We start from the raw sequence: 24956 nt of genomic DNA on the forward strand, positions 1-24956 counted from the left end.
CCGGCCTTCCTTTTTCCCCTCTCCCACTTCCCCCTCTCCCACTTCCCCCTCAGCGATCCCCGCTGCACGGAGGCTGGGCGAGCGGAAGGGAAGGAGGGAGGGGCGGGCGGATCGTCTCGGCGGCGGGATCCGGCCTCGCTCTCCGCGCGCCCCGCCCGGCCTCCGTGCAGCGAGTGGGGGGGGGGCGGAGGCCTGGCAGCGCCGGGCTTGCCTGGGCCAGGGGCGGGTGGGAGCGGAGGCACCCCGCGGGGACTGAACCGGGGGCCTCCTGCTATGCCCAAGCAGAGGCTCTGCCACTGAGCCACGGGCCCCTCCTCGGGAAGCTGCCTTCTGCTTAACCAGACTCCCCCCTTGGTCTATCCAAGTCAGTATTGGTCTACTCAGACCGGCAGCGGCTCCCCAGGGTCTCAGGCAAGGGTCTTTCCCATCCCCTACTTGCCTAGTCCCTTTAACTGGAGATGCCGCTGGGGATTGAACCTGGGACCTCCTGCATGCCCAGCAGAGGCTCCACCACTGAGCTCACAGCCCCCTCCCCATGGCTCCCCAGGGTCTCAGGCAAGGGTCTTTCCCATCCCCTACTTGCCTAGTCCCTTTAACTGGAGATGCCGCTGGGGATTGAACCTGGGACCTCCTGCATCCCCACAGAGGCTCCACCACTGAGCTCACAGCCCCCTCCCCATGGCTTTCCAGGGTCTCAGGCAAGGGTCTTTCCCATCCCCTACTTGCCTAGTCCCTTTAACTGGAGATGCCGCTGGGGATTGAACCTGGGATCTCCTGCATGCTGAGCAGAGGCTCCGCCACTGAGCTCACAGCCCCCTCCAAAATACACATGAACACATGAAGCTGCTTTCTAATGAATCAGACCCCCCCCCCCTTGGTCCATCCAATTCAGTATTGTCTACTCAGACCGGCAGCAGCTCTCCAGGGTCTCAGTCAAGGGTCTTTCACATCACCTACCTGCCCGGGCTCTTTAACTGGAGATGCGGAGATTGAACCTGGGGCCTTTCAAGACCCCCCCGCCCCCGCCTGGCTTCCAGGGAGTCCCTAGAAGCCGAGCGGGTCCCCACCCAACAGCTGAGCCTCGGACTGGGAAGTGGGGGGGGGAGGTAAAACTGTTCTGTGCTGCCTAGGCAGGCAGCGCAGAGCAGTTTAAAGACCCCCGCCCGGCTTCTAGGGACTCCCTGGAAACCGGACGGGGGTCTTTATTCGGCAGAATATTTTTTCTTATTTCCTTCCTCTAAAAACTAGGTGCGTCTTATGGTCAGGTGCGTCTTATGGAGCGAAAAATACGGTAATATAAAAGTTCGGGTACAAACATGATTCAAGTAAGTAGGTGCAGTAAAAATAATAACTATTAACTCCTAATACTCACATGAAGATAAGTACAAGTAAAGTTTCAGGGGAACCCCGTGGTGCAGAATGGTAAAATGCAGTACTACAGTCAAAAGCTCTGCTCACAACCTTAGTTCAGTCTTGACAGAAGTTGGTTTCAGGTAAACGTTTTGGTGTGACATCATCCCATGGGTCAATAACGACCCAGTGCTTGACCTTTACCTTTTTTAAGTCTCAGGAGGTCTCATCTTCACTGGTTTTTGCTTGCCCATGTGTGTGAGTGAGTGAGAGCTGACCCATTGTTTGCTCTACCTGACTTATAGAAGCGGGCTCCTCCCCTTGCCATTTGGTCAGGCTGCTAATAACCCAGGCTAGTTCCTTTGAAATGCACAAGGTTCTCACAGGCGTTGATGTAGGAACTCTGTGAGACATCTCATCCAGCAGGATGCTGTCTCAAGTTTTATGATTTGACCAACTGCAGACTGGTGCTGGGATTAGATGGCAATTAAGTTTCACTAATTTTTGCTGAGATCACAGTTGGCATTCTTCTGGGGGGAATAGCCCCCCTATTTTATTTTTGTGGTTTTCCTGCAAGCTTGAGGTTTCTGCATGCATGCCCCATTTGGTGTAGATTTTTTGATCTGCATTCCAGTAGCAAGTTTCAGAACATGATATAAGGTATGTATATTCAATTCAGAGAAATTTTCAAGTTTGCAGTTTTCAAATCAGTTGGTTATTTTCATTCACTTGCATATTTGGATTTTTCCTCGACTTTGGTTTCGTTTTTTCTATTTGTGCTTAACTATAAGAAAATTGTTTTTTTCACCTGCTCCATAACAATCTCTGTTAGTTCATTTACTTGGGTCATGGTGTTTCTGTCTTCATTACAAGTAGCATGGTTACATGAGTTGGGTACTCCAACAGAACCTGAGAGCATTGAAATCCTAAACTGGTACTACAGCTGGGGAAGGTTGACTACCATGCCTTCAGGTAATGGTTTGGGGCCGCAGTTGTCATTTACTTCCATCATTCTCTGCTTTAGCTGTTCTCACCTGAGACATCCCTGCTACTGAGTTGAAACTGTTTTAAGTGTATTTTGTTAATAAAGTTGCTGCTTGTTTTTTGCCTGTGTGTTCACTCATTTCCTCCCTACTCTTACTGCTAATACAAGAATAAGGTGTATACCATATTCATGAAAGAGATCTAACATTTTACATTGTTGTTGTTTTTTGTGGTAAAGATGCTGGCTGATCTACATGTGCTGGATTGTAATTCTAATCTGCAGTTGTCTGATAACAAGTCCTCTGCCTTTTGCATTGTTGATGAATGAAGTTACTTTTATGCAGATATTCACTGCTTGTCTTAAAAGGATGACAGCTAATGATCTCTGGTAATTTTTTCACAGGGATCAGCAGGTATATAATAAATTATATGCAAATTCAGGGTGTGACATGGTACATTTTCTTGGGGTCACCATTAATATGGCTTGAGGTAGAGGGGAATTAAGTCCACCTCTCTCAGTGAAGTCTAAGAGATGATACAGGAAGGTGCTGGAAAATTAGCTATGGCTAACTTCCCCAACAGCCTGCCCTTTTAACAAGGATAGGCAGGCTAGAGGAAAAAAGTTAAGAAGGGAGAGCAAATTGCCAATTCTCTGCTCAGCAAGCTTTAGGCGGCAGCTTCTTCATGCTTGCTTTATCATGACCAGGGAGTGAACGTGCTTGAAATAAGGAAGTGCCAAGGTAGGTGGAGCTTAATAGGTATTTCTCTTCTGCCAGTGTTGGATGTACTGAAACCTATGCCTTACTAAAACTAACTAATGCTGCCTTTAATATTTCTCTTTTAAAACAGTCATTTAGTCTATCAAGGAAGAAAATAGTGCATTACACCAGTTTTGATCAACGGAAACGAGCAAATGCAGCATTTTTGATAGGTGCATATTCAGTAAGTATTGCTATGTGTGTGTGTTTCTCAGCACAAACCTGCTGACATCTTCTGTGGCTCGTCACTGTAAATGCAAGAATGTCTGTATTCTGTTGTTCTTCTTATTGTGCCGTATTTCACACACTTAAATATAAGAGAATGGTTGCTCACCCCATTCTGATAAGGTTGGCCCACTTTGGCCTCAAAGTCCAGAGAACAGAAGAAGAGCTTGGACAAGCAGTTGTCTTTGCTTGTATCCTGTGTTCATATGGTATTACAGTAGCTGTTCTTGTGGCTTAAGAATCCCATCACTGCCTTCTCTGAATCCAGACCAGGCATCTGCCACGAATTGGTCCCTATGGTGATTATTATACTTCTGTGGGAAGATGAACAAAGAATGTACTCCTGCTGTCTTTCCACTTTGGCCAGTGGGAACAATGAATGGAGATTGCCCTACCACCTTGGCAGACTTTGCACACTGTTCTGACCTATTATTTCCTAACAGACATAACATAGTTTGTGGTGTCAGGAAGTCCAAAATTATATTGATGAGACAAAACTGACTAGTATATGGTTGTGTAATTTGGGATTTACAAAGCAAGAGCACCAGAGGACCTTCTAGTCCGACATAATGTTTCACCCAGTGGGCAGCCAGTTGCCCTGGAAGGCCAGCAAACAGGAGAGTAGAAGCTAAGGCCCTCACCTGGTTGCCTCCTAGCATGAGTATTCAGAGGTTTACTGCCTGTGGACGTGAGGTTCCCTTTAGTCATCATGGCTAGCAGCCAGTCCATGAATTTGTCTAATTCTTTTTTAAAGCAATCTATGCTATAGCATTTATATAGACTGTACTAAAGTTGCACAACTATCTGCAAACACTTGGCTAATTTGGAGGCTAATGTTATGATTGAACTATACATGAGAGAGATCTTTGCCATTCTGTTTCATTCATCTAAGTAGTATCACAAGGTAAATGTTTGAAGGTTTCTACTAGCTTCACTTAAAATCTCATATTGTTGTAATGAAAAGTCAATAAATCACTTATAGAATTTCTGTTTAGAAATGGTTCTCCTGTGTATAGAAGCAGTATGGAAACATCTGTGCCAAAACAGAATATCTCTGCCGAGTAAACTGAGATGATCATCAACACTACTTGGGGAATATGAACCACTGCTTCTACAAGTAGATCATGCATCTTAGTCGTCTTGTATATAGTAATGGAAACAAACTGGCCCTTTATGGAGCAGCAAACAGACCTTTTCCAGGTTCAGAAAATATACTTTACCTTAATCCGAGTGCGTTTATTTGAGCATTATTATAATTGGAAGAGTATGTCCAATTTGAATAGCTGAGAAAACAGCAAATAATAATTCAGGAACATTATTTACTTAGAAATTAATTGACAGCAAAAGACTCGAGTAACCCAGGACTGTCATGCAGAGGATGCAACTAAGAGTCTTGAATGCAATATCTTCCTTGAAATATTATGCTTCCGTGCCAATTGTAAAATTGCAGAAATACTAGCATGTTTGCTAGTGTTACACTGGCATTGCTACAAATTTGCTTCATCCTAATTACTTGTGAAAAAAGTTTTTAAGGACTCTAGATAAGTTTTTTATTACTTGCAGTGTAATAGAATACCATGTGAATAGTATTCACACAGTAAAAGAAAAAAGTTATAATGAAACTAAAGCACTATGGACACGTACTATAATGTGTCAAGTCTACACAGAATGACAACCGTGGGACAGCCTTGCATTCATATAGTGAATGCATTTTTCAGATGGTAGAAAGAGTAGCCATGCTAGTCTGGTTACCTGTTGAATTAATAACAGCAAAGGGTTTTGTGGCACCTTAAAAACATGACCTGTATTATGGGATAAGCATTTGTGGGCCAAACCTGCTTCATCTGGTGCATAAAGTGGTTACCTAAGTAGGCAGCTACATAGAAGAATCATAGAGTTGGAAGGGACCACCAGGGTCATCTAGTCCAACCCCCTGCACAATGCAGGAAATTCACAATTACCTCCCCCCACACCCTCAGTGACCCCCTACTCCACACCCAGAAGATGGCCAAAAAAGCACTCTCCAGGATCCCTGGCCAATCTTGCCTGGAGGAAAATTGCTTCCTAACCCAAATTGGCGATTGGCACTACCCTGGGCAACACAGGAAAGGGCCATGAGAGCCAAACACTGATGCATACCTTCATGCCCTCCCTCTTCCTACAGTCTTAGAATCAGCATTGCTGACAGACGGCCATCTAGCATCTGCTTAAAAACCTCCAGGGAAGGAGAGCCCACTACCTCCCGAGGAAGCCTGTTCAACTGAGGAACTGGTCTGTTAGAAAATTCTTCCTAATGTTTAGCCGGAAACTCTTTTGCTTCAATTTCACTCTGTTAGTTCTGGTCTGTCCTTCTGGGGCAACAGAAAACAACTCAGCAACATCCTTTATATGGCAGCCCTTCAAATACTTGAAGATGGCTATCATATTACCTCTTAGTTGTCTCCTCTCCAGGCTAAACATACCCAGCTCCTTCAACCTTTCCTCATAGGACTTGGTCTCCAGACCCCTCACCATCTTTGTTGCCCTCCTCTGGACACGCTCCAGTTTGTCTACATCCTTCTTAAATTGCTGTGCCCAAAACTAAACACAGTACTCTAGGTGTGGTCTAACCAGAGCAGAGTAAAGCGATACCATCACTTCATGTGATCTGGACACTATACTTCTGTTGATACAACCCAAGATCCCATTTGCCTTTTTAGCCACCGCATCACACTGCTGACTCATGTTCAGTGTTTGATCTACTAAGACCCCTAGATCCTTTTCGCACACACTACTGCTAAGACAAGTCTCCCCCATTCTATAATTATGCATTTGATTTTTCCTACCTAAATGCAGAACTTTACATTTATCGTTGTTGAAGTGCATTTTATTAGTTTTAGCCCAATTCTCCAGCCTGTCAAGATCATCCTTGTATCCTGGCTCTGCTTCTACCGTATTCGCTACTCTTCTCAATTTAGTATCATCTGCAAATTTAATAAGTATCCCCTCTATTCCTTCATCCATTCCAAATCATTTATAAAGTTGTTGAACAACACAGGGCCCAGGACCGATCCCTGAGGCACTTCATGAGAAAATCCTCTCCAAGTGGATAAGGAGCCATTTGTCTGCAATCTTCTGTGCAGTCCCACGTTGGGGAATGTGCTTGCTCAGGCCTACCACATGAAGGATTTCTACAGCTTCATAAAGATAGATAGGGGGTGTCGGCTTCACCGCGCATGCGCCCTCTTTCCCACCTTGATGATGTGGAGTAGTGAGCCGGCGCCCCCTTCCCTCAGTTCTTCCTTTGCCGCCAAAGTGAAAGGACGTGTTGCAGCTTCGCTATTGTTTTTGTGTGTGGCGCAGTTGTTTCTTGAGAGTCTAAAATGGCTCAATCTGCATTTTTTAAGAAGTGCCTACAGTGTGAGACAGAGATGACCAAGACGGACGATCATTCTTTATGCCTTCTTTGTCTTGATGAGTCTCACAATGTTGCAGCTTGCAGGCAGCGTGGAGTAGTTTAAACCCTCCCATCCAGCAGCTGTTCGTCGGGCAGCCAGGCGAGGGGGTTTAAAGACCCCACCCCCGCCAGGCTTCCCGGGACTTCTCAGCGCCTCCCCTGGCCAGAAAAGCGGCAGCGGCCGTGGGGCGGAGCATGCGCATGAAGCTGGCGGCGGCGCTGTGGGAGCTGGAGGTGCGCGGGGGGGGCGGCAGCGGGCCGGGGAGCCGCCGACACGCCGCTGCTGGAGCGCTTCACATGGGACCTCTTCGGCGGGGGCGGCGGGCGGAGGTGCGTGTGGGGCCGGGCCGCCACTGACCCTGGTGCCCGTTGGCCTTCGTGCTGTGCCGGCCCGGCAGCGGCTGGGCGAGCTGGTATGCGACGTGTGCGGGGAGCTGGCGCCAGCTGCCAACCTGGTGGGCGTGCTGCTGCGGGAGGAGGTGGTGTGCGGGGCGGCCCCTCCCCAGGCCGAGCGGGAAGCAGCGCGCCTGCGGCTGGAGGTGCTGCTGTGCCGGGCCTGCGCCCCCTGCTGGCGCCCCGCACCAGGCGAAGGCGCTCCAGGCAGCCCACTACAGCCCCGGCGCCCCACAGGGCGCAGTGCCCGTCCGCGCCGTCGCCCTCCAGCTGTGAGCAGGTGCGACACCCCCATCCCCACGGCCTCTGGCGTGTCTCCAGGCAATGCGGAGCAGTTTAAAGACCCCCCCACCACCAGGCTTCCCGGGAGTCCCGGGAAGCTTGGCGGGGAGGGGGTTTAAACTGCTTCGTCGGGCAGCTGGGGGGGCGTTTAAACTGGCTCTCAAAAGAAATGTCAATTGTTGTACTGTTGATATTTGCCTCTGTTGACTAAAGAGTTTGCCGACCACTGGTCTACATGAATGGACATTTAAATGAGAGACAGGCATCTCCAACAGGCACGCACAGTCTTGCCAACCACAGAACACAGCCTCTGCAGTTTTAAAGTGCATGGGAGTTACAGTTGATGATTTATTATGTTGGCTTTAAAATTGTGTCTGTACAGTACAGTAAAAGTTTCTTTTTAGGAAAAGTGAAAATATGGTTCACTTAAATTGACTACTAATGTACAGCTAATTATTTTCCCTCTTTGTCTTAGTTTTCCTATGTACTTTCCCGTTATGTTTCTATGTACATAATTTTCCTATGTACAGTGTCCTTTCCTGTTAGGTTTGTGTGGTGTTGCATGTGATTGAGCATTGTTAGTTTAGAGGCTTATATTTTACTTTCTAATACTAAAATATTAATGTGTAAAATGAGATCAGACAAGCAGTAGATTAAGTTCTACAAATAGAACTTCCATTGGTTGCTGTGCACCTTAAACAGGCACACAGTGTGACTTGCATATCTTTGTTTTGAACGCAGCTTCCTTACCCACATTTTTCTCTTGTTTTAAGATATGCCTATCACTATCGTGACCTGTACAAAATGCAACATGAGATCTGTCTTTCTCCATTTCCTCACCACCATTCACAAACAGTGCTCCTAGCCCTCCCTAGCAATACTTGGCTATTGTTTGACTGTTTAAAGATGGGCATATATAACATACCACTCTCCGGAACCTTTATCATGTTTAGCTGCTATGTGCTATGATGAAATTTCAATCATAAAATGTAATATGAAGTAATTGTCAAGAAGGCACAATAAAGTAATTCATTTCATAGATGTTGCTAAATCTGTTCCAAGCAATTGTAAATACAAAAATGCCAAGATAATTCAATGAGAAAAGGGAAGTGTTGATTTTTTTTTTTTAAGGTGGGGTAAGGAATACAGAATGCGGAAAGCATTTGTAGAATGAAGTTCATGATAATGCAGCATGCTGGGTTTAAAATGTGATTTCAACAAGTAATGCTGTTGATAAAATCCCACTTAGAACAATACTCTGCATAATTCATTGTTCACTTCCCAGAAGGTACCTATATTTTGTTGAGGGAAATTACAAAGCACTTCTCCAAAGTGAGTGAACCACACTAAATGGTCACTGTATAGACATTAATTCTTAAAATGAAATATTTTTGAAAATGTTGGTATCTACACTTGGTTAGATTTGAGCTTTGGCTGCACAGGCACTTCCTGGTCTCCCCTGTGCCAATGGATAGTCTGTGCTGGGTGTGGAACTGTGTGTTCTACGTACACCAAATTTCCCATTTTATGGAAGAGAATGAAAATCCATATGTGTATGGACATGGATTCATGGACATTTTAGTTTACAGCTTCCCTTCTAGGTAACTAGGATGGTCACTCCTAGATCTAGTGTTTGCTTAGTGGCTGCTGCTGTTTTTATAGAATAGCCTACCTGAAGTTGTTGAAAGACTTTCACTTTGTTCAGATTCTGCAATTTGTGCAAAGTGGAATAATTCAGGAGAGATTTTGACAGGGCCACCTAATTTTTAATCACATATGTTAGTTTTTAATGGATTTTTAACCTATATTGTTTTTATTATCTTTGTAACCACCTTGATCCTGAACTGGATAGCTTAGGCTAGCCCGATCTCATTGGATCTCAGAAGCTAAACAGGATTGGCCCTGGTCAGTGTTTAGATGGGAGACCACCAAGGAATGCCAGAGTTGCTATGCTGCAGCAGGCAATGACAAACCACCTCTTAACATGTCTTGCCTTGAAAACCCTAAGGGGTCACCATAAGTCAGCTGCAACTTGACACAAAATAAAAAAAAACACCTTGAGTCTGGGTTTTGAGATAGATGGACTTAAATGCTCTAAATAAATACAGTGAGGGTGCAGGATTTAAGGGAAGAAGAAAAACTGAGTCATTGATAAGAAGACATAAGCAGTAAGTTATTTAGAAGGTTAATCAATTAAGGTTTTGTTGCAACAACAGCCTATATTGCAAGAGAAATACCATTAATGAATGTTTAAGGTTTGGGATCAGTCAGTACTCTCTAAGGGATGGAGCAGCTGATATACCAGACTGTTCAGCTTTTTTTTTTTGCTTTCGTTCAATTCAGCAAGAAACCTTTGTTCAGTGTTAAAAGCCTCGCTTCATTCATAACTCTAGAATTAGAGGGGTGGAGAAGATGCTTAATGGGTGTTTACAACAATTGGCACTTTATAGGAAAGTAGTTTAGTTCTTGCGGTGCTTATCTTAAATGTGATGTAGCTGTCAATATATTCAAAATAATAGCATTTATCTGGCTTCTACTGAAGCATGTAAATACTCAGGGTTTTTTTTAAAGGCTATATAACAGAGGCCAAAAGAACTGAATTGCCAGAAACCTAGGTTATGCGCAATTCAAATTAAATTTTACTCTACAGCTATAAATGCTTTTCTCAAGAAAGGTCTTGTTTATATTGGTTTTCTTTGTAGGTGATTTACTTGAAGAAAACTCCAGAAGAAGCTTACCGACTACTTCTATCTGGATCCAATCCACCATATCTTGCATTTAGGTATGGCTGCAACTGAAATAATATGCTTAAAATTCCCCGCTCTGTGATGCCACCAGGTTCTGCTGCAGTAGATACTAAACATATCAACCACAGTGGTATATAGATTTTGTTGTTCAGTGGCATCTTCTCCACTTGCACTACCCTGTCTCTTCCTACTATAACGTGTCTGGTTATTTTATTTGTTTTCTTGGGCCTGCCCCTCCAGCTGCTTGTATTCTCCCCCTGCCCAATCCATTAGCTGCAGATCTTCAAAGGGTTGTGAATACATTAGGGTTTTCCTGACCTTTCCATTCCTGATGCTGTTAAAAACTGTGAGCCCTGCAGTGCAAGGAAACTATCCCCATGCACCCAAACACTTCTGGCTTTTATGGATCTTGCCTAGTGTTTCCTGCTTCTTGATCACTTTACCTAGCATTGACACGACATGTAAATTAGGAACCTTAGAGCTTATGTTTTCTGCCACTGTTTCATTTGGTACATCCCTCCATATAGAATAAATGTATTTGCATTTGTCTGAACAGTTAGTTTTTAAAGGCCATGCCTTTTACTCCCATTTTATTCCCAGTAATACAGTAATAATATGAAGATTACTACATGCTGCCTTTTCATGCATTCAACTGAAGAGTTCTGGTTAAAGCGGTATACCTGCATGCCAAGGAAGCAGTGCAGTATAAAAGTTGGGTTGTGCATCTCTTCTTTAGGACCAGGAAGTCAATAGATGTCTATGCCAAGGGACACTGTTTTATTTTTGCAGGGGTGGAGTTTGCCTATTAAGTGTATCGATCAGTGACAACACATTCTCAGACCTTAAGTTAATGCAACACCAGGTTCTAAGTATTGCTAAAAAAACACTGAAACTTAACTTTAGGGCTGTTAGAAGCCATTGCTATTCATTATCCCTTTCTTCCCCCACTTCCTTCATGAAATAGGTGGCCCTAATGTGTTGTTTGAAGCTTCTAACATTGCAATCAAAACGTTACTTTTTTGTATGTATTTTGTATGTTTTAAATTGTGATTTTTAAAAATTTGGATTTGTAAGCTGCCCTAAGCCATGAGGAAAGGTGGGATATTCATAAATATAGTTGTGCATGCTCTGTGATAAAAAGCAAAATGGGGTACAAATTGCAATATTGGTTTATTTGAAATGATTCTTAGTCTTTTAACTCTTTACTCTGGTCACTGGAAACTAACCAGCACTGATCTTTAAGGTTTCACTTGGCATTGTCTATACATTTTCATGCCTCTCTTTGCTATTGTATAGCTAGAAATTCTGCTTTTTAAATAAAGTTGCAGTACTATGGATCCTGGGTTGATGCTGGTGAAAGAGGTCAGAGAGGCCTCTTTTGACTACCTAAAAAAAGACACTGCTGGAGATCATGAGATCCACATGGACAAAAAAGCTCCATGGGGCAGGGACTGCAGCAAGGGTGGGTGAGGCAGAGCAGTAAAGATTCCACCCACTGAACTCTGTGCAATAACAATTTTTGTGCCTGTATGGAATTGAGGAATACACACAACACTTCATAATAAATTGCCTCGCTTTGGCTCATAAATTAGAATTGCATCAAAAGGCCATGCTACATTTTGCCTAAGCTCTTCTTTATAGGCTAGACTTTCTCTGGGACTAGGACATTAAGCAGATTTCCACTCTTATATTGTTTGTCTGTTACCAGGCAGGGGGAATTCTATAGTTAAAGGCTATAACTGTGTAGCCAGTCTTTTCTGGCTTTATGGAAATCATCAGGGCTGTCATCCATTCTTATCAAGGAGGAAGAACATCACATCTCAAAACAGCAGGCCAAGGCATTTTAGTAAACTGGAAGATGATTGGTACTCCATAAAGCCCCATATCCCCCCCCCCGCTTTCTAAAAACACTTGACAGGCTTCAGGAAAGATTTCAGCAGGCACCATAGTATCCACGGGTGCCACCACCTTGGGGCCCCTTGCTTTACACCAATGACTTTGCATCTAGTTCCTGGAAGAGTGAGAAACAATGCTGGCTAGCTGCAGAAGGCTGCCATATCTTGATGATCCTTTTAGCTAGTACAGACTTGCTGCTGATTCAGTCTTTGGCAGGATGTCAGGGATCAGCTTTGTCAGCACAGAGCTATTTGTAATCACCTGGAGTTCAGATAGCAGCCAGAAATGTATCCTGACCTGCTGGCTTCAAATATTGATGTTATCCCTATTTTAAACAATTGAAAGGTATTTTGAGGCCAGCATAACTCTATACACTTGCTTTGTGGGACTTGTACGTCAAACACAGGCTCCATTCAGATGGCACGAACAAATGGAGGTTTGTCCATAATGGTGCAAACCTGGCTAGTTGTCATGCTTGTCCACTCCCTTCTTTGTGCTTGGAGCATGATTGAAGGTTTCCTGGTTTAATTTAGAATTCCGCTTTGTGGAGGGAAGAAACAAACTCACAGTTTGTCCAGGCTCCCGCATTCCAATGTCACTGCAAATGAGGCTTGATTGAGGGCTTCCAAACGTAGGAAGCTTTCAGTCATGCTCTGTGTGTGATAGAAGGGAGCACAAAGCCAGCCAGATTCATGCCTGTCATGAACAAGCCCCTTTGATGTCTGAATGTAGCCATAGAAACTCCAGTGTATACTCATAACTAATGACTAGCTTTCTGGTAGTGCAGTTTTAAACAGAGTTATACCCTTCTAAGCCCATTGACTTTAATAGATTTAGAAGGGTGTAATTCTGCTTAGGATTTCTATCTGTGAAATCGCAATCACAACCTTTTTTTCTTTTGCAGCTTGATAGTTTGCAGTGCACTTCTGAATACTGATCTTTTTTTGGGGGGGGGGGAACCTTAGTAATGCCCCATTCATTTTTTTGTTGACATTCTCTGTTGCAAACAGGCTGTCTTATTTTTCCCTTAGATTTGTACATGGGAAGAGACTGGGAAAAGTTCTTAGACTTACACCATCTCTTCACTTAAGCTGAAATGTTCAAATGAACTGGGATATTCCATGCTGAAATAGATGTGGGAGTCTCTTCCCCTTGTCTTAACAGGAGACATAGGAGAGAAAACTGGGAAAAGTGGCACATATCTAAAGTGTTTGTCTCAGTCCTGGTCAGTGCTTGTCGCTCTGAATCCTAGCCAATTTATTTTAAAAATAGCTATCAGGAAAGGTGATCCCTCTTTAAATGTTTATAGTTATCAGTATTACTCAGTCTAGTGAACCAGTGCCAGTTATAAGCAGTGGTTTGAGAGGGTGGTGTGTATGTGTAGACTACATTTATTATTTTAGATATCTACATATCAGAAAATTGTTACACAAATATTCAGTGACAGAATGATTGTATGAATGACTGTTTTTAAAAGATAATTCACAGTGGGTAGCTGTGTTAGTCTGTCTGCAGTAGTAGAAAAGGGGAAGATTAAAAGGATACTGAATATATAATTCAGTTTACTGAATATATAATGTGTCATTTAGCTCAGCGACCTGGACCATCTTAATCGGCTTAAACCTTCAGCCATCATTTCAATTAAGGACTGTGGGAGCAAAATGCTGCTGAAATATCCGCATACAGCTTGATCAGGTGGTAATACACTGTGCAGCCCACGTCGAGCCTCTGTACGGTGGAGTAGGGGGCAGGGCAGTGACGGCTGAAGAGATTAATGCCGCATTGAGGGCACTTGCATTATGTTCTTACTTTAACCTTTTTATCATAGCAAGACATTCTACCTTCCAGAAGGATCTATTACAGTAGAACATGGCTACATTTCCCCCAAAAAATAAATAGTAATATTTAATGTTTAGGCTTTTCTTTTTGAAGCATTTTTGTATATAGAAGTATATGATTCTTTTATCTTCCAGTCATTCTCTTGCCCCACAGACAGCATATGCAACTGACAGGGGCAAAGGGCTTACAGAAAGGGGCTAGGGTAGGCACTGTTCCTGCTAATAATTTTAAGGTGTTTTAATTTGTGACACGGGAGCTTCCATTGAAAGAAAAGCATCCTGTTTTTAGAACAGAAAATTTTCTGGTTTAAAAAAAAAAAAACTAAGACAACTGATTCTCTTACTCAGTTTTGCCCACCTAAAACTCCCCTGGTTCAAGGTAGATTATAGCTCTGAGCACAGAAGGGTACTTCAGTGGAATCCAAGACAATTTAAAGACACTATTTATTTAGGAAAATAAGTAAAAATTCCTGAACTTAAGAGTAACTTCACGTGCTATCAGTTCACAGACACTAAAATACACAAGCACTTAGGCTTGATGAAAGGGATTCTATGAATGTAATTGTATGAATGGAAAATCTGTAATAGCCCCATGACAACATGGTAACCCTTCCTAATGAGGAAGGCTCTCTATAGCCCTGTAGGCATAACAAGAGGTGAGACTCCCACCATACAACTGAGTGAGGCTGCAGCTGAATCTAATGTTTCTTAACCACTAATCCTCTGCTGCCCACCAAGTACACTTGAATGCCAAGCCATAAGTTACAATTAGAACATTAAAACGGCGCTCCAGCCAAGGCAATTTTATTTATGTAGGTATATCGAGACTGGCTCAATGAGATCTTTATGCCTAATGGCAATCAGGTAACTCCTCAATGTTAGGTTTGATTCCTGTTCTGCTTATGTCACTTTTTTAAGGGCTGGAGGGGGGGAAATTGAGAGAATTTGTTCCAATGTAAAAAGTTTGTGAAAGGTGTAATTGACCTGCATCTTCACCAGTTTTCCTTTTCTCCCAGCTGGTGAAAGCACTTTCTTCTCCCTCTTTCACTAGCAGCTTTTGTCAAGAGAAGTGGGAGGAAGCAGCAGTTCTGTTTCCCCTCCCCCCCCATTACTGCAGCACCCCCTGCCATTGTGCATTTTCTTTATAAGGTTCTTCTGACCCTCAGAAAAGCTTTTCAGAGCAAACAGCAGAGGCCGAGATTTGAATCCCCACTCTGCCATGGAAGCTTGCTGGGTGACCTTGGGCCAGTCACACACTTTCAGCCTAACCTGTCTTACAGGGTTGTTGTGAAGATGAAATGGAGGAGAGGAAAAAAATGTAACTGCTTTGGGTCCCATGGGGAGTGTAAATGAAGAAAGTAAATAAGGGACTTGAGAAAGACATTTGTGGGAGAGCTGCAAATATGAAAGAAACAATGCCCATATACATTCCAAATAGCTTACCCATCAGAATTCTTCTATTGGATCTCTGTACACATAACTTCTGCATCTGCAATATGGATTGTAGTTGAAGCTAAGCAGAGTTCCCAAACTTGCGTAGGAGACAGGGAATAATTTTTCAACCTACCCCAGTTTTGCTTGATGGATAAGCAACACAGAATATGTGCACCAGCCTAGCATCTTCATGTACGCAGACATGAATGTGTGACTTTGTTCAAGCTTTAAATCCTTATCCTATCCCATGATGACCTAAGAATATGATCTCTTTTTTTTTTTTCATTTTTAAAAGTAACTGTTGTTGTTGTTTTTTATCAGGAAGGGTGTATGACTGTATAGCCAAGAAAAGAAATAATGTTTGCCAGACTTAAGGGGTACAAAATGAGTCCAACTGCAGAAGTAAAGGAAGAACAGAATAGAATGCTAAGAGTAGAGAGAGATGCCTGGCAGAATTTTTTTTTAAGATTGAAAGCTGTTTCTCTTGACATGACATGCACGTTCCAGGGGTCTGAGGAAGGACTTAGCTATAACTGAAGTACAACATGTTTTGTCTACTGTATATTTATGTTTTTAAAAGACTAGTTCCTATGTTTTGGTCAGTTTTCTAAAGAGCATCAGTGTTTCTGACTTCCTAGCAATGAACTTCAAGATCATTGACATAAATGCTATTACAGGAAAAGTACTCAGTTTGAGTTGCAAAACTTGTGCAATAAGAACAAGCATTCCTGTCTGGAGTAATGAGTAAACATCCCTTTGACTCATTGTAAATAAGGGAATGAATAGTTGTTAACAACACTTCTAAAATGTTGGCATGAAATCTTGGTTAACATTGGTTGACTTTTGAATTACTTTGTTGAAAAGTTCCCATGACCAGAGATGACCATTCAAACATTGTGCATCTGGAATCCTTCCTGGGCTGCTTCCACACCAAGGATTTCCCATGTTTCAGCCACCCGACTGGTGCAGTTTTTTTGTGTTTCATCATGACATCGTCATATGTTTCCTTAACAATACAATCTGTTTTATTTTAAACCTGTGAAAAACCCAAAGTTTCCTGGGTAAAACACTATCAGTGCCAGCAGCTACTTGTCTCTGTAGGGGAAACAGCATAATTGAAAGACTTCACTAAAGTGCTAGTCAGTTACTCTGTTCAGTTGTTGATGACCACAAGGAGCTAGTCACCAACAGAAATAAAGCAAAAGAGAATCACCTGCCTTTTAGACAGAGAGGAAGGGATTGTTGGACGAAGAGGTTTTTTTAAACAAAACAAAAGTTGTAAAGGTATTTGCTTTTCCTATCCAGCATTATGTATGCTTGTAGGTTTTTTAAAAGAGAGAGAGAGAATCACCCATAGCTCCACCTGCCATTTAGGAGATTGTTGAAGCAGTCTGCAAATACACTGAGGCCATTTATGCTTGGTTATTAGCCATGCGATCCCAGCGGAACTTTCTTGCAGATGGTTGTTTTTTTTTAGTTATTCATTAATTTTGCGTCCTTCAGGGGTCACTCTGTGGCTGCCCCACACTTGCCCCTCGGTTTTTGCCTTCATCCCAAAGCGAAGCTAATCAAGGCAATTTTCGTGCATACTCTCAACTTAGGGTTTTCTCTTCCCCCGCCCATTGTCATTTGTCCCGCACTCACACAAGCCATCCCAAAGAAGCCATTTTTGTAAGTTGTTTAAAGATCTTAGAATGGAGCCCCCCCCCCCCCATGCATCCTCTGGTCAATTTTAGTGGTGGGAACGGAGGTAATCACATGGTAGAATCCCGCTGGCAGAATGTTGACGAATGTACAGGTTGCTGGGCTGGTGAGGCAACGGTGGTGGCCATGGGGCGGGAAGTATCTGACAGCATGCTGCAGCTTGTTTCTTGTTTTACATTGCTGTTTTAATGATATAATGATTAATTAGTAATATTTTAGCATTTTATCACTAAGATATTACTAAATTAATTGTTATATTGATAAAGCAGCAATGTAAAACAAAAAACAAGCTGCAGCATGCTGCCAGAGACTTCCTATCCCATGGCTGCTGCTGCCACATATCTCCCCCCCCCCTTATAAGCATTCTCTCTAGTAAAAAGGAGGAGCCAACAGGAGGCTGGGCAACCGCGACTCATGAACTGCCGGCCATCAACACACCTTGGCAGCCAATACTGGGGGGAGCGACTCTGACAGCCTGCATTTTTGCTGGCTTTCTTCATTGATTTAGCTACTCCTGAGATTTCTGTGGGGCAAGGAGCCCCCATGCATAGGGCTTTTAAGATTCGGATCAGAAAACCATGTGTCTGCTGAGCAGCAAACCCAGGACAAATTTCCCCTGCATAAATGGCCTGAGGTTTTTAAAAAATTAAGTATTGCGTTATTTCTCTGCAGCATTACTCATGTTTCTCAAAATTTAAAAAAGCTTCAGGTGGGTGGAGAATCCTGAGGGGCACAAAGGAATTCAGAGGGCTTTCAGTGTGTATCAGGTATGAAAAGGAAACCATGGCTAACTGGAGAAAAAATAAATTACCCTGGACTGTCTGCAGTCTCTCTTTTTATGAGAATTTCACACAGAATCACATCAGCAACCAGAGTACCTTGGAAAATCACACTGGTGTGGAACCAGTCCTGGAGATAACACTGACAGCCAACTTGTCATATAATAACAGACTATTACTCATTAAAGATGAAGGTACATAAGCCTTTGCTTTCAGAGGATATAAATCTCTATCTGACAGTTTGTCCTTTGGTGCTGTATCTATAACAAGCCAAGTATGATATCTTGGAATATCTTCATTCTTGTTAATGAAACTAAGAGTTGCTTTAATCTAAATAGTCTAAATAAATAATTAAATAATTTGAATCATGCCCCATCCTTTTGAGGCCATATAAAATTGAATATTCTTATAGGTTAAAAGATAAACAGATACAATGATGCTTACAGTTGCCCACATTTTTCACAGTTATATGTAACAGACACATAGGCTGAGAGAATCTGTTTCACAGTGAAAATTTCTCTCAAAAGGTGGTAGAATCTACTCTACCAACCTGTTACCTTTTCCTTGGCATGTATGTGTTAGAACTTCTGATAATGTTCGAACACTGGACAATCAAATAGTTAATAGGGTTGTTGAGTGATACTTGGCCATTGCACTAATTAAAGAGTCTTGCTTTAACTAGAAGAGGACATTTTAACTACTCAGATATGATCTTGAATGTGATTATGTAAAACTGCTGTCATTGTCTCCAAACATAAGAACTGTGTTTGGTAAAATGCTGTAAATGTCAACTCACGTTACTGATTTTAGTTTTACCAGAGCTCGGTCCACACAATAACTCATATATTAAGGCAGACTTCATTCCAACAGTTAGTGGCCTTTTAAAAGAGAGCTGCTTTGGCACATAAATGTTTTCTACAACATTAGAGAATGTCATTGATGTGGTTGTACCTTGTAATACATATAAGAATACTTCTTTATTTACAAGAGCGGCTTATATTGACATTTGTTGCTGAGGAGGGTTTATAGTGCATTGGCATAGCTTGGTTAATAGTGCATTGTAAACACTGGTTGGGCATGCCAGAACTTGCTTGTCTCTTATGTAAAAGGAAATAAAAACCATTTACTCTGAAATGTTGGTTTCAAGCCTACGTTGCTTGTTTAAGCAAGGTCGTTTTTTAGAGGAGCAACTTCAGAAACTTTCTCTATTATAGTTTTATGAGCTGGCCTGAGAATCTTTCCGATCTTGGGAATGAGACTGAGGTCAGCCCAGATTCGTAATAGAATTGCTAACCCCCCCACCCCCAGTGCCCTTTCACCAAATGTGAAGCTGCTGTAGTCCTGGTTATGCCTAACGGAAACCAAACAATATTTTGAAAGAGTTTTCATTGAAGCTTTTGTGACTTTTCTCTTAGAAATTCCATTGCTAGATTCATGTAATACTGACTTTATTTTCTGTACCAACTGAATGACAGCATTGAAGACGTTTCGAGTCCTGATATTGAATGTAACAGCATAACATTTGTTGGTCTTTCTGTAGGAGAAAATACTGTTTATAGGAAGAAAGGCTATAGATAAGACCACATCCTTGTTTTATATTGTAGTATCTGAGCAGCAATATTAGGTACCTTATCAGACTAAGGGAATAAATGGCTACTGTGTATGCAGAAATAAAGCCAGTAACTAGAAATGGAACGCTTGGGAAGAAAGTGTAAAGACTCAGTTTTCTAGAAAATCAGTTACATTAGATCATATGAACTGAACCAGGAACATAAGGAACTCATAAAGGTAGATCTTCCAGTAGCAGAAGAGAGGGCAGTTTTGCTGATTTTCAGTCCCTTCAGAGTCGCACTGTCAAATTATCAGTGTTTTTTTAAAAGTACAAGTAGGTGATGTGGAGAGGCTGAGTACTCAGGAGCACCATTCCTGGGTGTGTCAGCATAGCTTGGTGATAGCAGGGCCGCTCTGTGTGTTTTGCCCTAAAATGAAGCAAATTCAGCACAGGGGTGGTACAGGTGCTGTGCCAAGAAGAAAACCTGATTTTTGCTAGTTTGTTGTGCAGATTTGCATAATTCCACTCCAGCTAGTCATAGATGGGCAAGGAGCTATAGAGGATATTTGCTACCTGTCTTTTGATCCCTGAAAATTCCATTCTGCTGACCTACCCACTGGCCTCTGTGATTTCACTAGGCATTGGCCAGACACTTTCAACCTGTCTTTGAAGTCGTAAATACAAGATTCTTGTTTCCTAAAATTAAAACTGAAGTTCTACTCAGTTCTGTGTACTGCACAATTTAGCAGACAACCCATATCAGCAAGTGTCAAGACAGAAGAACCATTTTGATTTTTGCTACCTCTGTGTTCTCCATTTTGTGTGCTTGGGAATCAACGTTCAGTTGTTTTCCACACAGGTGTAGCTCATTTCGTTCTCATAATGCCAGGTTCCATCAACAGGCCTAGCTATCAAGGTCACTAGCTCACACCAACCTAATTAACTGAGTGAGAACATCTGTGTGAAGATAGGAGGGGTGAGATCACTCATCTCCTCTGGGAGCCTTATTCTGGTACACCATCTAGCGACTTCTCCCAAATATCCATCCTGATTGGGAGTTTAGGATCACCTGCCCTAGGTTCACTTTTCCATAAGTTCGACTATGCCTCACAGTAGCTAAGCTTCCTTCATACCTTGATTTCAGCATGTTACTCTGTAGCTTTTGAAAACATCTTTAGCTTTTAAGATCCCGCTTATCATGTAACAACTTAGTATTATGTAGCCAGCTAGATTTATTGTTTTGTTATTGCCATTTGCCTATTGACTATGTATTTTAACCTTTTTCTTGAACTTTTCTATCAATAAAGCTTTTTAAGCTATGTTGTTTGAGTTCACTGGCCTAACCCAGAGTTCTTCAGTCATTCTACCAGTACCAAGACAGGGTCTCTGTCTTCATAGCAGGTGACCCAGACTGAATCCCTTTATCACTTTCAGTCCAGCATGGTGTAGAGCGTAAAGTGTCAAACTGGGATCTGGGAAACTCAAGTTCAAATCCCCACTCTGCCATGGAAGCTTGCTGGCTGACCTTGGGCCTGTTAACACACTCTCAGCCTAACCTACCTCACAGGGTTGTTTTGAGGATAAAACAGAGAGGAAAATGATGTAAACTGCAATGGGGAGAAAGGTGGGATATAAATAAAGTAAATAAAGTATCTTCGATAAAAAAAATCATGATGTTCCATGCACAGTAGACCATCGCCATTCTCAAAATCGTGACTGACAGTTTCACTTGCACTTTGATCACATGATACAGTCTCCAGCCTGTTTTTACTCCCATTGCACATTATCATAATCATTACATTGTTGAATTTTGCAGGGAAATTGGCTATTTTGCTACTGTGAGGCAGCAGACTCTTACTTCCCAGTCTTCACAGATCAGGAATAAATCTACAAATGGCAAGGGTCTACTGGAAAGAGGGAAAGGGGGGAAATGCTGTGTTCTCTGATATATAAGAATGGGGCGGGGGAATGTGCACACACATTTACTGTCACCACTCCTGTCCAGGAGTTTAATATCAGGTTTGTCCAGGTTTTAGCTCTGAGACTTAGTGTCAATAAATTCAGCCTTGGTTTTGATCAATCACAGTTCTTTTCAGTCAATTATAGTGCCATGCTAAGCAGAGTTATACTCTATTTACTTTCGTGCATTTAGAAGGTTTAAATTCTGGTTAGGATGGCACTATGTATAAGGTACTTCTGATTTGGTAAGAAGAATTGCTAAAAAGACATGCTTAATATGAAAATCAGAGTGGGCCAGAGTTGTCATATCATTCCCCCTCTTTTTCACAGGAGGAAATTTTTCTAAAATGCCTGCTGCAACATGTGCATTTTCTAAAGATAAAACAAATATATTTTCTACTAAACGTTTGTAATATTTGTATGCAGATTAAATTAATTATAACTTACATGATCAATTAAATATTTCTTAATTGGGTGACAACCTCACTTAGAACATGTCAGATACATACATCACTCTACAATGTGAGTGTTCCCTCCATTGAAGTCCAATCTAGATGATGCCTGGGAGATATAATTACAACTGTGACCTATATTTAAAAGTGGCCCTGGGAAGAAGCCCAAATTGGGTCAGGATTGTGGTACGGGGACAACTAGCCCTTTCCCCCCATTCCATTTTCCTCAGGTAAATTCTGTGCCTCACTAAGACAACCTCCCCAGCAGGGCAGTTGGCAATCATGGGGGGGTCACTTAACCAAATTTCCCATGCTGTTTTCCCATGGCAACACTCTCCAGTATGACAGTCCTGATCCAGCTTGGGCCCTCTCTCACAGCTGTTTTCAAAACTTGTTTAAATAGGAGATCTGATAAGATTTTCCGTTTCTCTAGTAGTTTGGCACCTTAAATGTAGGCTATCCTCAGTTTACCCACATCTAGGATCCAGAAAAGTAAAGTATCTTTAGGAGGTGGGGCTCTATTCAGAGGGTTCGCAAATCACTACACAAAGTGCACATATAAGCACTTCGGTGTTTCTAAAGGAGCTTTCTGGGTTATAGCCATTGTCGTTCATAGCACCTCAGTTAATTTCAGTTAATGCAAATTTAGTATTTGCCCTAAGCCCCTTTTGAGAACATTATTTAATTAACATGGCTGAAATATATCTTGATTTTTTCCCTTACAACATTCTGCACTTTAGTCCCATTAAAACTCTTCCTCTCAAAGTACCGAAGGTCATGTTGCTGGTCTGGTTTTTCCCATGCAAACACTTCCAACAACTATTATTCCTGCAGTGCACAAAGTTTAAATAACCACATGTGTTACATCACAATAGTCAGACTTATGCTTCTTCTGCAAGTATTCCCGTAATGTATATTTGAACACTGATTTGGTTTAAACACATACTAAACTTAAAAATCTGGTCAAGAGATTATGTATTTTTTCTCTGACCCTGCTATTTCTGTTTCAAAATAAGATATTTTTAAGCAGGAAAAATAGTTGGTGTGCTAAACAGAACATGTAAATAGCCCTTCTCTCATAAACTTTTGGGATTCTCTTACGGGGGGGAGAGGGGAGAGTGCACTAGAGCAGGAATGGGTGATAATAAAGTACTGCATCTGATCCTTTAATTCAATAGTCTTATGAAACTTCGCTTACATTTTTTCCAGTGTCACTCTCATTGGTCATAAAGTTATTTATATATTTACTTCATTTATACCCCACATTTCTCCCCAGTGAGGACCAAAAGCAGCTTACATCATTCTCACCTATTCCATTTTATCCTTACAACAAGTCGGCGAGGGGGGGCAGCGGCGAGGCCTGCCTGCTCCCAGGCTGGCCCTGCTGGCCGCTCCCAGGCCGCGGGAAGGCGAGCGGGCCGGCGGCGGCGGCGGCGGCGAGGCCTGCCTGCTCCCAGGCAGGCCCCGCTGGCCGCTCCCAGGCCGCGGGAAGGCAAGCGGGCCGGCGGCGGGGGGGGGGGGCGGCGAGGCCTGCCTGCTCCCAGGCAGGCCCCGCTGGCCGCTCCCAGGCCGCGGGAAGGTGAGCGGGCCAGCGGCGAAGGATGACGGCAGTGGTAAGTTTTCCCTCCTCCCTCCTCCCTCCTCCCCCCTCCCCTCCCCTACCGTATTGACCCGCGTATAAGCCGAGTTGGCTTTTTTCAGCCCTTTTTTTGGGCTGAAAAACTCGGCTTATACGCGAGTATATACGGTAAACAGAACTGAACTGAACTGTAAATTCTATTCATAAGAGGTTGATGTGAAGTGGGATATTCTATCCACAAATGTGAACCCTATGTAGGCAGTCACTATGACACCAAGTTCTGAGTGGTTACGATGTTTATTTTATGTTATTTAAATTTTAGATTCTTGAATGTCAAACTTTTAACAATGTTATTCAGTTTTAAGATAAGTTCCGATGGGTTAGAGTAGGGTCTTAATTTGTTACTAAAGTCTAACTTTTATCAATGATTTATATATGTGTGTATGTATATATATTATTCAGCCATAAACTGAACGTGAACCACTGTGCCTCTCCTGCTGCTATTCTCTGAATTGCTGCTGCTGGAGAGAGAAATGGGAGATGTTACTTCCCATTGCTTCCTCCTAAAAATGTCTACTCCTTTTCACCTGCTTTTGTCCTTACTGGTTTTTTTCCCAGAAGTGGCTCGCCTCACCCCCAAATCCTTCAAGAATGAGCAGCTGCACTGTGTGTTAATCTAAGCAAATGTGATTAAGTGTAATAGGCAGAAAAACTTTCCTTTTCAGTTTGGGTCAGAAGGCCTGCTATTTCTTTGTGCTTTTGTTCCATGTAGTCAGTCAAAGCTGCTGCTATTAAACTTAGTAAAAAATAAATATGTTTTGAAAAGTCCATGTAGGAATAGTTCTATAAGCGTTAAATCAAATTCTCTACAGGCAAGAATTCTGTGCTGCGTAAAAATCTGTTCTTTATGAACCTTGTGAATTTGTCCTGTTAACATTTTGAATTACATATGAATCCCCTTGAATTACTTGTGTGTGTGCTGGTGTGCAGATAATTATAATTTGATATTAAACCTTCCAATTTCACAATTCTCAAACACTATCTGCTAATTGGTTCTTGTAGGTTATCCGGGCTGTGTAACCGTGGTCTTGGAATTTTCTTTCCTGACGTTTCGCCAGCAACTGTGGCAGGCATCTTCAGAGTAGTAACACTGAAGGACAGTGTCTCTCTATCTGCTAACTTTGTTTTTCTGTGTGCACATGTCTGTGTTTTAATCTAGGATACATTAACATTTTATTTCCATAGGGATGCTTCATTTGGAAACTGCACATATAATCTAACTATCCTGGACTGTCTACAGGGAATAAAAAAGGTAATTTGAAATAAAAATTATATCACTGGAATCAGGAAAATATGGGAGTTTCGAGGGGCAGAATAGCTGTAGGTTCCATCACTAGATCTGATTAAACTCTTGCATAACTTGGAAATTTGGTGTAGCTTAAGTAAAAATTCCTATGAAATATTTCACTCATTCTAAAAGAAAAATACCTTTTTAAAGCAAAATTTTACTCACTCAAAATATGTTCTTAAGAACAATGTAGTGTGAAGGCTTTTTATGTAAAATAATCTACATCATTAGATAATAACA

At 42.3% G+C, this 24956-nt stretch overlaps 2 protein-coding genes across 4 annotated transcripts in view; one reads left to right on the forward strand and one right to left on the reverse strand.

The window, feature by feature from the left end:
* CDC14A (cell division cycle 14A) overlaps nt 1-24956 on the forward strand; it is a 130670-nt gene that overhangs the window by 23963 nt on the left and 81751 nt on the right. For all 3 annotated transcript variants that reach the window (XM_056867697.1, XM_056867698.1, XM_056867699.1), the window contains exons 4-6: nt 3184-3276; nt 10131-10210; nt 24614-24680. In XM_056867697.1, the coding sequence (XP_056723675.1) occupies nt 3184-3276; nt 10131-10210; nt 24614-24680 (240 nt within the window). The remainder of the gene's footprint in view (nt 1-3183; nt 3277-10130; nt 10211-24613; nt 24681-24956) is intronic.
* RTCA (RNA 3'-terminal phosphate cyclase) overlaps nt 1-24956 on the reverse strand; it is a 197415-nt gene that overhangs the window by 10581 nt on the left and 161878 nt on the right. The gene's annotated exons all lie outside the window — the stretch shown is intronic.

The sequence above is a fragment of the Euleptes europaea genome, chromosome 2, assembly GCF_029931775.1.
Source record: "Euleptes europaea isolate rEulEur1 chromosome 2, rEulEur1.hap1, whole genome shotgun sequence".
NCBI classification, from domain to species: Eukaryota; Metazoa; Chordata; class Lepidosauria; order Squamata; family Sphaerodactylidae; genus Euleptes; species Euleptes europaea.